We start from the raw sequence: 17,750 nt of genomic DNA on the forward strand, positions 1-17,750 counted from the left end.
TGGAATAAAGACACTTTATTCGGTTGTAATTCTTCATTTGCTTGCTTGACTGTTCTTATACATGCATGATTTTCTGTATGGCTGTAAAATACGTGCTTGTCTGAGTGTGCATTAAATGTGCTTGTTGAACTGTTCCCCTTTTCGTTGCGTCCTTTCCCTTGTTTGAAAGTTCCATCTTACATCACGGAAGGAATTGGTCGAAGGGTGTAAGCACCCAGTAAATAGAGTCACGTCCGTCGGGGCCGGCGATAACACCGCTCGGTTATCACCGACGCACGGAACGGACCGCTTGAGCGGTTCGTGTCCTGGGCCGGCCAACGGCGAGGTACGATCGCCCGGTTAACTACTCGAGCAGGTACTTAGGCAGGTCGAGTTTGGCGAACAACCCTATCCTGCGCGGGTGGCCGATTGGTACGATTGTGGTGTGGTCGAAAGACCCACCCGTGACCAGCTCCTGGCGGTAGTTCCAAGGAGGGTCACGATTGAATTTTCCATTCCGGTGGGCGACGCGGTCGCGATTTGAGTTACGTGGCCGATCGCATGCCTGGCGGACCGAAATTCGTAACACTGGTGTACAGGAGTGTGGGATTCAAATCCACCCCGGTCTCCAACTAAATTTAAGGGAGTCGGACCAGGGGTTTGCGAAGCAACCCCCCCCCCCCCGTTCCCCCCAAATTACGAGCAATCTAAATTAATTTCTTCCGAGAAATAAGATGGAGTTTCAAGGCGAGCGGGTGCCGGGTGGATTAGATATGTGTAGGAATGTAGAATCCATGGCCCGGGACGGTTCTTGTAATTATACTCCATGGGGGAGCTCAACCCCATATTATGAGCACGAACTTTGCCGGCAAACTAACTCTGAGTTGCACAATGGCGGCGCGATCGCACCTCTGCGCAGCACGGAGCAGGCGGCTATTTTTAGCGCAACGAATGGCATGACACGAGGCGAGCGCTCCCAACAACTGTGTCAAGCCACGTGGGCATGGCAGGCGGACATCGGCGGGCTTCGGAAACAATTGGAGGAAGAATGGAAAACCGAGCTCGAAAAGAAACAAAAGGAGCACGATTTGGAATTAAAACAACTAATGGAAAAAATATTGGAGGGAGCAAGGCGGTTCAAAGAACTAGAGGGGAGAGCGAGGGAAATACAGTTGGAAGAGAAAAAATGTGAACACGATTTGGAAATAAAGCAACTAAAGCGAGAGGTAGAAGAAGGCATTCGGAAAAGAGGAAGCCTAGAACGGAAGATAAAAAGAGAGGGACAGCTGGAGGAAAGGACGGAAGAATTGCTGGAAAAGTCTGAACAGTTCAAAGAACTACAGGGAGAAATGAGGGAGGAAGAAAGGAAAATAAGGCTGGAAAAAGGAAAGCTAGAAAAGGAAAAACGCAAACACGATGTGGAATCGGAACAACTGAAGCGAGAGGTAAGGACAGGCCAGTTTAAAAGAGAGTGCCTGGAAAAGAGGATAAAAGAAGGAGAGGAATGGCAGGGAAAACTAGAGGAATACGGTGAGAAAAGGGAGGAATTGAGGAGGGAAGCAGTGGAAAGAAGGGATAAAATGAGTGAAGAAGCATGCAAAATGAGAAAGGAATTGGAAAAGAAACCTTCTGAGTTACAGAAACACCAAAACAAAGAGAGGGAATTACTAAACGAGCTGAGGATGTTAAGAGAGGAAAGAAAGAGAACAGAGAATGAAATGTTAAGGAACCGCACTGTGCAAATCAAACAGTTAGAAGTCAAAGCAAGGTCAGAGTGTGCGGAGATGAGAAAGGAATTAGAAGAGAAAGCTTCTGAGTTCCAGAAATACCAAAACAAAGAGATGGAATTACAAAACGAGTTGAGGATGGTGAGAGAAGAAAGAACGACAGCAGAGAATGAAACATTAAGGAACCCCACTGTACAGATCGAACAGCTGGAAGCGAAGGCCAGACTAAAGAATGAGATGCAAGAAAGAGTAATGAAGGAAGAACAAATGAAACAGGAGAAGGAAATCGGCCAATTGATGGAAATAACGAGATTACAGAATGAGGAACAAGAGAGACAGTGGAATAGAAAACAAAAAGAGTATGAATTTGAAACTGAACGACAAAAGGAAAAAAATAGGTTGGAGTACGAGGAGAAAGTGAAGGAGCAAGGAATGAAGCAGGAAGGAGAAGTCAGTCAATTGAAGGAGACAACGAGGTTGGAGAGGGAAGAACGAGAGGAACAGTGGGAGAGAAAACAAAAAGAACATGAATTTGAAGTTAACCAATTCGAGGAGAAAGCAGAATTGTCGTCCAGGGAAATTGAAAAACTCCGGAGGGAGAACGAAGAACTCAGAAAGTTCCGAGAGGAGGAACGGCTCAAAAGGAGCCAGGAAATGGAACAGCGCAATAAGGTGGGGCGTGTGATATCACCACGAGGAGCAATGTCGGTGGTGCAGGACTTGATCGACACCACTCGTCGGATGAAGGAACAGTTAGGACCTACCCTAATAAAGGAGACACAAACAAGAATGGAAAAGAATGGAGGGTCACGGCTGAATTGTCCGTTCCGGTGGGCGACGCGGTCGCGATTTGAGTTACGTGGCCGATCGCACGCCGGGCGGTCCGAAATTCGTAAATATATATGTATATTTCTTCTTTTTCTTTCGGCTGCTCCCGTTGGGGGTCGCCACAGCGGATCATCCATTATGATCCACATACTGATTTGGCATAGGTTTTCCGCCAGATGCCCTTCCTGACGCAACCCAGGTCGCCTCTTACGACACAGGGATAAGGATTGGGTTTCGCCATGATTCCGGGCTGCCCTATGCCCTCTCACAGCGCGGCCCAGCGCAGAGCTCCCGTCCTCAAGTGATCCTCCAACCCAAGCCTCTGAGGCGCCGGATTACATATATATATATATATATATATATATATATATATATATATATATATATATATATATATATATATATATATATATATATATATATACCGAAATATGATACTTTGAAGAAGGGGTACCTATTCTGATGGTTTTGCGAGTTTTCAATGAAATTACCTAATTTTTCTTTTTTGGCAAAATAAATGAAGGTCATAGTATGTAACTTATTCTAGCAACTAATCTAATAATCAAAATACCAATTTCTGAGATTATTAAGAAATAATACATACCTATTTTTTTATTACTGCTCTATTCAGTGACTGTCAGATGCTGAAAAGCACTAAAAGAGAGATTTATCGAACAAATTCTTGGACGTAAATTTTAAATTCAATCAATTCTGGGAGTAACAAAAAGCTCTCTAAATTCTCCAAAACTGTTTTAACTGCCTTCCAAATTAATAAAATATTTTTTAAATACCTGGAAAAATATTTACATTTTTTTTAAAGAAAATTACTTTTTTAATCAAATTCAAAAAAGTGTGACGTGCAGTCGGACAAAAATGCAAAATTACTCCAAACCAAAGTCATGCATGTTTTCAATATATTTTTTATACTATTATATCTATATCACTGGGCCCCATTTGTAAAAAAAAATTAGTGAAAATAATCTGATGCACAGAAGAATAAAAGCATTTTTTTAAAAACGTGACGTGCAGTCGGACATTTGGGTTGGAAAGTTCGGTCAAGCCGCTGTAATTAAGTATCCACCCGGATCATCTCAATTTTTTTTTACATTGATTATTGGTAACGAGTTGAATAATTTAAGACACGTAAATACGAGTTATTGATAAACTAGTCATTTTGTGAGGGGATTTCATAGTCCCAGGCTCTAAAAGAGCAATAAAACAAGAAAAAATAAAAATATGCCAGAATGTGCATATATCATGCGAATCCACCACTGACCGACACAAATGCCGATTTTCTCATACGGTGGGTGACAACATTTTGATTAGATGAGAAATTTCATATAGAATGTTTTCTTCTTCTTCTTCTTTCGGCTGGTCCCGTTCGGGGTCGCCACAGCGGATCATCCGTATGATCCGCATAGTGATTTGGCACATGTTTTACGCCGGATGCCCTAAATGACGCAACCCTGGTTGCCTCTTACGGCACAGGGATATGGTACACCTATTTTAACCGGGGTATACACCGGCCCAGTACACTGGTACTCATTTCGCCGACCTCAGAAGGATGACAGGCTGAGTCAACCCCCTGGTGTATTAATTCAGTGGCCCAACGGGGATGAATTCAGGACCTTTTGGATCCCAAGCCACTGCCCTAACCACTGCGCCAACACCAGGCTCTTCATATAAAATGTTTTATATGTTGTATTTTTGCATGGTCTAATATATGTCATATTTTCAGGTGAAACAAGAAAAAGGCCAATACTGGGCATGTATATTCAATAAAAATCCTGTAGATTCAGTAATATACATCATAGACCCATGAACCTATATATTTTAAGGTCCTATGGAACACTGTCTGTGCAATGAACCAAATTCCATGACCAGTGGTAGTCTTTGTGACTTTCAAAAATGCCACTCAAATCAGGGTATGCCCTAAAATAGGGGTGGTAAGTACTTACATGCGGTTCGCCATATATATACATATATATATATATATATATATATATATATATATATATATATATATATATATATATATATATATATATATATATATATATATATAGATGGATATATTCTTCTTTTCCCCTCACGTTACACCTCCTGAAACCACGTTTCTCTACCCACTCTTCTTCTTCCTGTAACTTTCGTCAAACTACCAGCTTCCTTCTACGTTTGCTGATCCAAATTCACCAACACCAACACAATTTTTCTTCAACCTTTCCTTCAACTAATCTTACGTAATCTTTATGAAAAACCGTCTCTTAAAATGTTACAACTTCCTCTTTCACACGTGTGGTTCTCGGTATTTTATCATAATTCACTACTCTCCTCTCCTTCCTAAGGCTGTTTTCAATTCGACCTTTCCTTCATCCCGTGTCTGAAATGTCCCACTGTGACGTTTCTTTTCTCCATTCTCTTAATTCTCCTTTATTGTATCCCTCACGTCATGTCTTTAATCGCATCTCTGACTTTAGCTCCTCTTCACTGTCTTCTGCTTCAGTATCAGCTCCTCCTCTGTTGTCCCAAAGTGTGTGGTGTTCTCAAATCTGTGGGCTCCACTCTAACCAAACAGATATCTCACCCTCTCAATCAGTACACCATCACCACAAACATGCTCCTTCCTTCCTCTCAGCACACCTCCCCTTCTTCCCAACACCTCAAATCTTGTAACTCCCCCTGCTTGCTGCTTACTTCACCATACCTTGACCAAGTCTCATTCTTCCCCTCTCCCCACCTCTCACATCGCCCTCCTACACCTTGGCCGTGCCTGCTGTCATCGTCCCCCTCCCTCTCAACCCTCCCTCTCAACCCTCCCAAGCAAAGCAACCTTCACACTCTTCCTCCTCCAAGCTTCCCTCTCACCCTTCTCCCCCAACTCTCCACCCTCACCCTTCTCCCCCCAACTCTCCGCCCTCACCCTTCTCCCCCCAACTCTCCGCCCTCACCCTTCTCCCCCAACTCTCCGCCCTCACCCTTCTCCCCCAACTCTCCGCCCTCACCCTTCTCCCCCCAACTCTCCGCCCTCACCCTTCTCCCCCCAACTCTCCGCCCTCACCCTTCTCCCCCCAACTCTCCGCCCTCACCCTTCTCCCCCCAACTCTCCGCCCTCACCCTTCTCCCCCAACTCTCCGCCCTCACCCTTCTCCCCCCAACTCTCCGCCCTCACCCTTCTCCCCCCAACTCTCCGCCCTCACCCTTCTCCCCCAACTCTCCGCCCTCACCCTTCTCCCCCCAACTCTCCGCCCTCACCCTTCTCCCCCCAACTCTCCGCCCTCACCCTTCTCCCCCAACTCTCCGCCCTCACCCTTCTCCCCCAACTCTCCGCCCTCACCCTTCTCCCCCCAACTCTCCGCCCTCACCCTTCTCCCCCAACTCTCCGCCCTCACCCTTCTCCCCCAACTCTCCGCCCTCACCCTTCTCCCCCCAACTCTCCGCCCTCACCCTTCTCCCCCCAACTCTCCGCCCTCACCCTTCTCCCCCAACTCTCCGCCCTCACCCTTCTCCCCCCAACTCTCCGCCCTCACCCTTCTCCCCCCAACTCTCCGCCCTCACCCTTCTCCCCCAACTCTCCGCCCTCACCCTTCTCCCCCAACTCTCCGCCCTCACCCTTCTCCCCCAACTCTCCGCCCTCACCCTTCTCCCCCAACTCTCCGCCCTCACCCTTCTCCCCCTCAACTCTCCCCCTCACCCTTCTCCCCTCAACTCTCCGCCCTCACCCTTCTCCCCCTCAACTCTCCCCCTCACCCTTCTCCCCTCAACTCTCCCCCTCACCCTTCTCCCCTCAACTCTCCGCCCTCACCCTTCTCCCCTCAACTCTCCGCCCTCACCCTTCTCACCCGAAACTCTCCGTCCTCAACCTTCTCCCCCTCAACTCTCCGCCCTCACCTCTCCACCCTCACCCTAAACTCTTCCCCTCTCTCCAATCTTCCCCTCACTCCCTCTTCTCAAATTCCCTCCCCCTCACATCCATAAAGGTGCCTCCTTCCCCCACCCTCTGTCTTCCACCTCATCACTCTACCTCCTCCAATATTCAACTGCTCTTTGCCCACTGTACCTCAACCCATCACCACCGAGCCTTTACTCCTCATCCGACCCTCTCCCCAAGCTCTTTTGCAATCCCTCACGCTCTTTCAACAACTCTCGTTACCTCCCCCCCCCGCTCCCACCCCTCCCCTGCACCCAAAACCTCCTCTACTCCCTCTTCATTAACAGTGTGGACCTCAAACATTCAGGGCCTTCACTCAAACCTGACAGATCTTTCCATACAGGTTGCCACTGATAACGCAGACATAATCTGCCTATCAGAAACTTTCCTCCCTCAAGACGTCTCTGACTCCCTCGTATCTCTCCCTGGTTACTCTCTCCTCCGGTATGACAGACCTGAGCCTCGTCCTGGTGGAGGAGTTGCTCTCTGAATCAAAGACTATTCCTCACTCTCCATGCACTGCCCTCACTCCCCCACACCCCCAGGAATACCCTGGCTACGGCTTCCCCTCCACTCCCACCTCATGTTTATGTGTGCTGTACCGTCCACCAAGCAATGAAGAATCCATTTGCACCTCACTATCTGAAAACAAGGACCAACTTCTATCCTCTCATCCGAACTCTCTTCCTCACATGTGGCGACTTCAATTGTCATCATGCCAGTTGTCTGGGTGTGGGTACCTCTCTCACCAGCCATGGCACTTCAGCAAAAGACTTCTGCAACATATTGGGACCGACTCAATCGGTCAATTTCCCGACCGGATCTCAACCAATGGTACTCCATCTCTTCTGGATCTGATTTTGACCAATTTACCTGAAAATATCTGCTGTTCTTCCTCCGCTCAAATCGGTTCTTCTGAACACATGCTTATCAAAGTGGACATCTCTCTGGCTGTTATTGGAGAACTACTACAGCACCGTCGAGTCTGGAATTTCACTCAGGCCGACTGGCAGGGACTTCAAGCAGCCATCAAACTTCGAGACTGGTCTCCCATCGCTACTTCCTCCAACATCAACTCATCCTAGAAATGTTTTTTTTTATCAAAACTTGCTCTCTCTCATGCACAGATTTATCCCATGTCGTCTTCAGTTGTCCTTCCCTTCCTCCCGCCCATGGTACACTGAAGGTTGTGGCGAGGCAGTTGTCCTGAAATAACTTGCCTTCAACTCATGAAAGGCTAATGCAACTGAAGGCAAGCTCAATTCCTTCCACAAAGCTCAGAACAAGTGTATATCTCCCCTCAGGAGCGCCAAACAACATCTTTCTAATCTGAAGTCTGAACTCTCAAACCTGTCTCCCTCCTCCAATTCCTGGTGGCGTCTAATCGCATCTGTTTCTGGTGTATGTTCCCCCTCCATCACCTCCCTTACCTCAAATGGCTGCACTGCTGACACAACACGTGAAAGGGCTGAATGCCTAAACTCGGTGTTTGTATCTAAATCTTGTGGCCGAAACGCTTCGCTTTCTGTACCCACCTTACCCAGTCACGCCCAGCTGTTCCTGGACTCTGTGTCCTTTTCTCTTGACAAAGTGGAGAGCTTGCTGTCAAAGCTCGACTCAGATTCCGCAACCGGTCCAGACGGCATCAGCCCATGTGTCATAAAAACCGGCTCTGCTGCTCTTGCTCACCCTCTCTCTGTTCTATTCACCCTCTTATTTGCTCAAGGTTTTCTGCCATCTGCTTGGAAATCAGCAAACATTACCACTCTGCATAAAACACGTGCAAAAACACATCCCTGCAACTACAGACCAATCAGCCTTCTCCCAATCACCAGCAAGGTTATGGAATCCATCATTGCTTCAGAAATCAAATCCTTCCTTTTCTCCAATGGCTTGATTTCCGATCATCAATTTAGATTCAGACCAGGTGACTCTACCCTGGATATGCTGCTTCTGCTCTCCCAATAATATATGGAGGTACTCAATGCCAGACATGAAATCAGAGCCCTCTCCCTTAACATATCGCGTGCTCTTGACACGGTCTGGCACCCTGCTCATCAAACTCTCTTACTGTGGTATCCAAGGAGATCTCCACTCATGGCTCACAGACTTCCTCTCCTATCACGGCCAACGTGTGGCCCTTCAGGGAGTTCTCTCATCCCCTCTTCCTGTCCAGGCTGGAGTTCATCAAGGCTGTGTTCTAGGCCCTATTGTTTTTCTGGTTTTCATGAATGATCTCTCTGACTCTCGAGAAAATCCTCTTTATCTCTGCTGATGACTGAACCCTCTGCCATACCATCTGTCAGCCCTCAGATTGGGAAGCAGTAGCCTCTTCGCTCTCTGCAGATCTGGATAAAATCACGAACTGGTCCAACATGTGGAACATGTCTTTCAATCCTTACAAATCTCTCAGTCTCATGATGTCTCTCCGAAAGGACAGTCTGGAACCCCCCCCCCCCAATCTACTTTCTCAAAAATCCTCGTGAAGAACTCCTTTCATTCAAGCTTCTGTCCCTCACTATCTGCCATGATCTTTCCTGGGAAGGCCAAATTTCCAAGCTGGCATCCAAAGCCATTTGCCGACTGGGCATCCTCCGTCATGCAAAGTCCTTCCTTGGCACACCTGAGCTCCTAACCACATACAAATTTTTTGTCTGCAGCCTGATGGAGTCTTGCTCTCCCCTCTGGGCTGGTGCTCCCACCTCTCATCTTTCTCAGCTTCACACTGTGGAAACCAAGACATTTAGGATCATTGGTATCTCCCATGATGAGGCTGAGTCTTTGGGCTCAACACTCTCACCACAGGCAGGTCCGGTGGTCTTACTGTCTTCTACCATCTCCTTTCCAGCCTCATTCCCCCTGCTCTGTCTGAGATATGACCCCTCCCCCCCCCCATATTTCCGCAGGGCGCTCAAGGTCCGCCAGCAACCCCCTTCTGGTAAAACTACCAAAATCTAGAATCACTGCTCACCTTCACTCTTTCATTCCTCTTTTCCCCATCTTTGGAACAAACTCCCACACTCTCTTCAATCCCACTCTTCCCTCCAGGTCTTCAAAACAGCTGTTCACAACCATTTCTTATTTTTCCCCATCAAAAACCATGATATTTTCTACCACTATTAATCCACCCCAAACTTACCTCCTTCAAATTCCCTGCTTTCCTTCCTGAAAGTCCCTGTCGCGTCCATCTTGTTTACCCTGTGTACCCACCCCATCCCTCTCCCTTGCACAGATCTCCTCATGTCTCTGTTCCCCATCCCTCTCCCACCCTTCTTGTGTCCTGCTCCCCTTGTTGTCCATTTGTGTGTTCACTCTCATACGAGCCTCGACAGAGATTATATATATATATATATATATATATATTTTTTTTTCATACTGATCGGATGTAGCGTTTTACACATGCAATAATGACGTTATAACAAAGGCACCTATGACATCATAAAAAGAAACATCACACTCATTCCCCATGAGGAGTACTTGCTCTGTGCCAAGTTTCATTTTTTTCCTTGGTGCGGCTTCAGAGATGCAGAGGTCCAAAGTTTTTTTTCCCCCGTTTTTCCAACATGGTTACCACATCACGTGGCCTATGACGGTATAATTATCATTAAAACATTCTTCACGAGTAGTCACACCGATGGTGAAAATTTCCTCTCAATCTGACAAGCGGTTGCAGGGAAAAAACATGAAAGTTCTGTGCGGACAAACAAACAAACGGACCCAAATGCAATACCCTCTCCTTCGGCGAGGGTAATAAGCGATTAATTAGACATCAAATCACAAGATAATTCGCAATAACATTGCACTGAACTCATACACCGCCCAACAGTCCCTCAAAAATGATTTATGACTGTCATTTGTCATTTGATCAATCAGAAACTACATTCAGCAAAACAAACATAGCGTTCCTATTTTATAGGAAAGAATAAGGAAAAAGAACTCTAAAATGAAGATTGGTGTCATTCAAACCTTCATCGAGCGAGGGGGACTGGTCCAGAAACTCGGACTCCACCTTCACCGCCACAATATCATCTGAAAATAAAACATCACATTCAAACTCAATTTTAAGGGACATTTCAAAACAAACTCGTTATCACAACACGTGTTCAAGAAGTGTTTGTTTTTCAATCTCTGATAAACACTTCCTGTATTTTAAATGTTTTGAAAAAATTGAATCCAATGATCTGCCCCATTCGTCAATGCTTGTCAAAACTCGTACTTCACGTTACCTTTGAACTTTATTTACTCATCATACATTATTAACACAAAATACACTGATCGGTTCAAACAAATGCCAAGGTCCAAATAAACACAAATAAACAATAGAAAACTACAATATATGGTGTGTAATGTTTGGTTGTAGTTCTTTGGAGCCATTGTGAATGGTTGTATTGTGTACATCTACCAGGTGTGTCATGTCACGTCACCCCCATTATGTATGTCGAATATCACATATATTGTTATGGTTTTGGCTTTAGCGGTAAAATAATCATTGTTTAGTATAACAATAGTTATTTTGTCATATTTGTTCAGTTTTAACCGTACTGTATTGCATGTAAATAGCTATTATTCATTGCGAATGTGTTAGATAAGTGTCCATATATGTTCTTTTTACATCACACACGTTACCTCTTAAGCCATTTCTCACACCTTTCCGTGCAGAAATGCCTTCACGTCATCTCTTCAATACCTCACGAACCATTAAAACCGGCCGGAACCAGTCCAAGGGTACATCCTGTCAGCGCTGCATTCCGGGTGAACAATAAATCCCAATTAAACCTTGACAGTGTGCCAAAAACCCGGTATCCAACAAACCCGACCTGCTTCAATCCGCGGGGCCAATCCCAAGATGCCACCAGCGATCCGGGTCCTGACATACCAATCGGGCGAGACAAGGGCACCTCTGAACCCCCGCAAATCCACAACGTGCATTAGAAAGATTTCATCGGACTTTATGAACTGCCCGAAAACAAGAGAGGGGAGACAATTGCAAATATGGTGCATGCCGTCTTCACACGCATCATGCTCCCCGTCACACATTTAAGAAGTAAAACATATGACGGGGCTGCCTGTTTGAGTTGTCAATATAATGGTTGCCAAGTCAAGATAAAAGAACACCAACTCTTAGCATGGTACTTCCATTGTGGAACACACATGTCCAACATCGTTGTCCAGCAGTCTGTGGCTGTATGTCCGATGGTTCGTGATGCAATTCAGTCGGTACATGAACTGGGCGTCATCTTGAAAAGATCCAGCAAATCGAAGGGGTGTTTTAACGTTTCACTTGACAGTAACTCTAATTGAATCTACTTGATCAGAACAATCAAACACTTGAGGGCCCTTAAATATCCCGAATGTGATTCAAATATAAATAAATTGCCTCGATACGTTACTGATGAAGGTAGAAATTTGTGGCACGCAGTTGAAAATGTGCATATTAATCAACGTCATTAAATATTAATCAACAAAATGGAAATGACCGGTTTCTTTTCTTCAATCTTCGGATCGTTTAAGAATGCTGTCCACCGTCACAGTCACTGCTGACCAGTTACAGACCTGGAGATCGGATGAACATTTCAGCCAAGTGTTTCAAGAAGTTGTCAACAAAGCTGAATAGTACGACTTGGATCCACTAACCCTGCCACGCTGGTGCAAGCCACCAAAGCGGTACAAGGGACCAGCATAGCATTACCAACCCGTAAATGAAGAAGAGAACTACCGAGTCCAACATTTCAAGTTCATGGATATTGGAAAAAGCCACCTCCGAGAAAGGCTTGACATTACGAAGACTGGTCTGTCACAATATCTGGAACTAGAGATGCTGGTCACATCCAGAAAAGACGACGACATGATGGCTCAACAATACCACGAGATAAACAGCAGTGCCCTCAAAATTCAGCTTGAAATGTTTAAATCCACAACAGCAACATCCTCACTTAACAACGCAAAGGTTACTTATTGCAATATGCCGAAAGAACTTCGTCGTCTGTTTCCCAAAATATTCATCCTGCTTCAGGTGCTGCTTGCCTGACAGGTGACGTCTTGCAGGTGTGAGCACAATTTTTCAGCATTGAAACGGTTAAGAACTTGGCTGAGGAACACATTGATATGAATCAATGCCGGCTTAACCACATTGCTGTGTGCCATGTTCATCGTTCATCAACACAGTCTCCAACATATTGTTGTGGAAATGGCCCTTAGTGCATGACTAAATATAGGATTAGCCCAGATCCCCCATTAAATGCATGTTTAGCCAGGTTGTTCGGTGAATGGACGCTACATGTGTCGGGAGGTGTAAGAGGCTGTTTATTGTTCGTACAGTGGTGGTGGACCGAGAGGTTCTTCTTCTTCCTTCCTCTCTCCGGACAATAGTCCCCGACCAGCGCTCTGAAAGGGGGAGTGGCCTAGAGAAGGAAGTGAAACTGAAGGGAGGAGCCAGTGGGCTTCAAGGCGAGCGAGCGAAGGAAAGGCAGTGTTGGATCTGCCGGGAGAGAAACTGAACCTGAGCGCGCAGAGTCTGCGATCGGTAGTGGTGAAACTGAGCGCTGAGGTGGGGTGCAATCGGCTTTCGTGAGGAGCACATCGACAGGTTCATCCGGAGTCCAATGACGGAGCCTCTGACTGTCCCTACTCACCTCACGGCTTGACGACGTCTTGGAATCCCATGGACCCAGCCGGCGGAGCCCAACACCTCGATTTGGCCTGGTGAACAGGCCAGGCCTGGACTTGTATACTGGATCTTGGGAGAAACCAGCTGAAACCCACCATCGATCTTTCGCTCTGGTGCAGTCGACCTCGCGGGGTCTGAACACGCCGAGGCTGCGTGCGTGAGGGCTGCGACACATGGACGAGCGCCATTTTGCCACGCGGCGTGCTCGAGCTTGGGGCTCGAATCCGTGGACATCGGCTTGTCACGAGCCACATTCGTGCTTTTGACACTTTCCTCTCGTCCATGAAACATCACCAAGTACTCTGTGTCTTGTCTGCATGCTGTCCGTGTCTTGTCTGCATGTCATTTAAGGTTTATCTCGTTAGGGTCCCCTTCGAAACCCGTAGCTCACAAGTTAAGAACGGGTTATAGATTAATTACAACATTGTCATGAATGCTTTGCTTGTGTTGTGTTACCCCGATGTGTCCCCAATAAATCTGGCTGATTCGTATGAAGTTGCCGCTTTGAATTAATTCGTGCCGCGCCGAGGAACGATCCGCTCAATTTGGATATAAAAACTAAAATGGTTCCAGACTGGCAGAATTTGCTCGGTCTCTGACAAAACCAGTCTGTAACTGGGGTCTATTTCCCCAACTGGTAAGGTCCAGGGGTACGTTGGTATCGTGATTCGAGACGTGTGACCCGAGGCCTGTGCCGATCCAGCCGGCGTTATAACCCCGGAGACGGCGGTGGTTAGGGTGGTGCCGAATCTGTAACATTTGGCTGTCGAGAGTAGGGTGCGAAAACCCAAACTGGTTACGGACAGTGATTGACGCACTCGTCCAAATCCGCCCTGCCACCGCTGAATCCTTAACAATATTGATGTCACAGAAATAGCAAAAGCCTTCGGAAGCTAGTCAGAAATCCAGAGAAACGTCTTTTGTAATTTACTTTAAAGGATCTGTGGACCTTCGGTAAAGTGTGTGTGTGTGTGTGTGTGTGTGTGTGTGTGTGTGTGTGTGTGTGTGTGTGTGTGTGTGTGTGTGTGTGTGTGTGTGTGTGTGTGTGTGTGTTTCAAAACTCAAAAACCATGAAACCTAGTGGCCTAGAACTTGACATGCATTCTAAGGGAACTCCAAAGTCGTGCATGACTGAAAATTGGGTGTTTGAGTTAATTTAAACACCCTTTTTGAGGATAATTAATGGCCTTATTTAATTGCCCTCTATGAAGGCATTATCCCAAGTCACCTCGCTCTTCCTCCATCGTCCGTCCTCCCTCCCCTGTCCTCCGTCCTGCATCTTCCCTCCTCTCTCCCTCCCCTGTCCTCCGTCATGTATAAACAGAACATGCATTTTTGTTATTGGTGTCGTTTGGTTTGGTTGTTAATTTATCCCTTCATCTCCACCACCGAAGGTGGATGGAGGTCGTTTTCACCGCCGTCCGTCTGTTTGCATGTTTGTTAACAGGATATCTCAAAAACTTGTGGACGGATTCGGACCAATAATTGATTCCCATTTTTGGTGATGATCCGAATCCGATAATTTTTTTAAGTGATCTTTTCACCATTGAGTGATCGGGCTTAAAGCGACGTATAGCACAATGTCTCAACAACTTATTGATGGATTCGCTCGAAACTTGGTGGACGAGTGGATTCGGTGACAAGACCAAGGCGATTAAGTTTTAGTTCAGGTACGAATACAGATCCAGTCTATCAGTGGGATACAAAACGTGAACTAAATCAGCGTTGCACAGGTACGCGCTCTACCGAGTGCCCTTCCAGTTGCGTTTTTGTCCGTTTGCTCTCAGAGAAAGGGGAAGGAAAACCGAAGTGGCAAATCTTTATGACGAGTTTTGTACGTTTTTTTCTCGTATCAACACAATGAGAACCTTCCTTGATGTACAGGAGACCTGTTGGTTAAAAATAATTAATTAATTACCCTTATCCCTGGTAGTCGTATGGCAGCTTAGCTGCTATCATTAGTAGCTATCATTTCTTGAAGCGCGACTGTGTCGCTGATGCAGTGCCCCTCTACCAGTACACACACTGGAATTGGTACTCATTTCGCCGACCTCGGAAGGATGACAGGCTGAGTCAACCCCCTGGTGTATTAATTCAGCGGCCGACGGGGCTTGAACTCAGGACCCTCGGATCCCAAGCCGCCACGTGAACCACTGAGCCAACACCAGGCTGACTCTTATCCCTGATTGAGCACACAAGCCCCAACAGTGATGCAAAACACGTGGTCTACCATGCATGGGTCAACCAAGATGTTGTTTCACCACCAATGCAACGAAAATTTCAATATCACCCCAACTCACACACCACACTTTTTTTTTTTTTTTAAGGATTTACGCCATCATCATCATCATCATCTGAGGAAGTTAACAGACTGTATCATGAGGTATCATGAGGTCATGATATTCAAATCCGGGTTATTTGGTTAATAATGGTTTAACAAATGGTTAATAAGTCACTTTGCTGAATACAATACAATATCCCCCCAAGATGGATTGAAATCCCTCATGAAAACTTCAGTTCAGGTCGACCATGCACTCGGACCTGAAGGCTTTGTGAAGGAACAACGAACACAAATCACCATCACGGAACTGAAATCACAAGAAATGTTTCAATGAACGGAAGATCTCTTCCTTCAGGGACAATTCGAGTTCCTCCTCAAACAGAAAATCTCTTCCGTCGCTGAGGAGAAACCGACCATGGAACTTCTCCTCAGACTCGTCCCTTAACGAATCTGCTCTCAGGAATCAAAATCACCGCTCGAGCTCCGATGAAAACTCCTCATACTCGTCCGTTAACGAATCTGCTCTCAGGAATCGAAATCATCGCTCGAGCTCCGATTAAAACTCCTCATACTCGTCCGTTAACGAATCTGCTCTCAGGAATCGAAATCATCGCTCGAGCTCCGATTACAACTCCTCAGACTCGTCCGTTGACGAATCTGCTCTCAGGAAACGAAATCACCGCTCGAGCTCCGATGAAAACTCCTCATACTCGTCCGTTAACGAATCTGCTCTCAGGAATCGAAATCATCGCTCGAGCTCTGATTAAAACTCCTCATACTCGTCCGTTAACGAATCTGCTCTCAGGAATCGAAATCATCGCTCGAGCTCCGATTACAACTCCTCAGACTCGTCCGTTGACGAATCTGCTCTCAGGAAACGAAATCACCGCTCGAGCTCCGATTAAAACTCCTCATACTCGTCCGTTAACGAATCTGCTCTCAGGAATCAAAATCACCGCTCGAGCTCTGATTACAACTCCTCAGACTCGTCCGTTAACGAATCTGCTCTCAGTAATCAAAATCACCGTTCGAGCTCCGATTACAACGAACGGAATCGTTTCACCGGCTCAGGACATCGACACGGGTCGTGTACGAGGGGGACCCGACCCTGACATCGTGGGATTCTCCACAGAAATTATTCACTTACATCGTGCACAGCACGGACCCCGCACGGGAACAAGAACAGCACGTACCGGGTCCGAACTCCTTATCGGCGGGAGATACCGGAGGGTTCACCTCGTGTTCCTCACCGGAGAGATCTCGATTCATCGCACCCAGCACGGTGTTCTCAACTTTGGGACAATTCATTCCGGAACCGCAGCACTGAGTGCAGCGAATTGAGAAAACAATGAATATCGCGCACTTCTTTTTCCTTCTCCGCTTCTCCTTCTTCCTCTTCCCTATCCCCTTCTTCTTTACATACAATGGCGTTTTCACATCCTTGAGGGTCTACCTACGTAACTCAGCCGAAAATACATCGAATGCTCATAACCCGTGAAGAGCGTGCCCACGTTGAGCTCGAGGTCACGTGACCGGCCCCATTCTTCGTTCGCACCACGTGACTGACTCGCGTCGCTGATCGAGTTCGCATTGAACGCATCCCAGATTGAAACCCCCCCCCCCCCAAAAAAAAATGTTAAAACGGCCAGTTTGTGCGGCAATAAACCAGTCCAATCAGTTACGGGAGGGTTGTGGGAAAATGTTTCACAGGTTACATGTTGATGAACAGGAATATGGTGCAGTTTTACTCCGGAATATCACTGAGGAGTCGCAGCTTCTCGTTTGGCGTTCATCACGTGATGTCAGTCAGTGAGTCCGCACGGAAACACGACCGGATCTTCTTCTTCGAAACAACACACACGATCTGGGCGTAAGTTCACCACAACCTCCATCACCCGTGGTAATAACAAGGACAAATGTGTCCAAGAGCCGCGTCCTAAAGGCAATAACAACAACAACAACTTCCGATATTTCGTCACGTGCCTTGATGGAGCCAATAGCGAGGCCCGTCATGGAGGCTCCTCGTTCATGACGAGAAAATCGTGTATTTACGAAATTAGAACACATTAAATGGAATAATCTTTAAATAGTAACGTGAACTTTTCGAAACTTTAAAGCAAATGTACGAATATATTAAAAAGCTCATGATATATTAAAAATATATTATTTTTTATAACGAATATATTAATAAATAATAACGAATATATTAAAAAGGCACCCTCAATGCGAGGATGTGTACAGGTGTTTAGTATTTAAGGAGATCCGGATCCTGTATATAAAAGAGCCGAGTCCTAAATGTTTTGTAACAACTCCAACAACTCCAACAACTCCAACAACTCC

The 17,750-nt window shown here is 46.3% G+C and overlaps 1 protein-coding gene across 6 annotated transcripts in view; it reads right to left on the minus strand.

The window, feature by feature from the left end:
- Positions 1-16,978, minus strand: part of LOC147009276 (uncharacterized) — a 113,837-nt gene extending 96,859 nt beyond the window's left edge. For 3 of the 6 annotated variants that reach the window (XM_085861998.1, XM_085861996.1, XM_085861997.1), the window contains exons 1-2: positions 16,604-16,976; positions 10,429-10,491 (exon numbers count right to left, since the gene is read on the minus strand). In XM_085861998.1, coding sequence (XP_085718124.1) covers positions 10,429-10,491; positions 16,604-16,718 — 178 coding nt within the window. In that variant the 5' untranslated portion in view covers positions 16,719-16,976. Of the gene's footprint in view, positions 1-10,428; positions 10,492-15,670; positions 16,398-16,603 lie in introns of those variants that run through there. The other 3 variants (XM_085861993.1, XM_085861994.1, XM_085861995.1) reach the window with 3 other exon arrangements.
- Between the last annotated feature and the right edge of the window lie 772 nt (positions 16,979-17,750).

This window comes from Eptatretus burgeri, chromosome 17 (genome assembly GCF_056783735.1).
Source record: "Eptatretus burgeri isolate ZD-2024b chromosome 17, Ebu_testis_v1, whole genome shotgun sequence".
In the NCBI taxonomy this organism is placed as follows: Eukaryota; Metazoa; Chordata; class Myxini; order Myxiniformes; family Myxinidae; genus Eptatretus; species Eptatretus burgeri.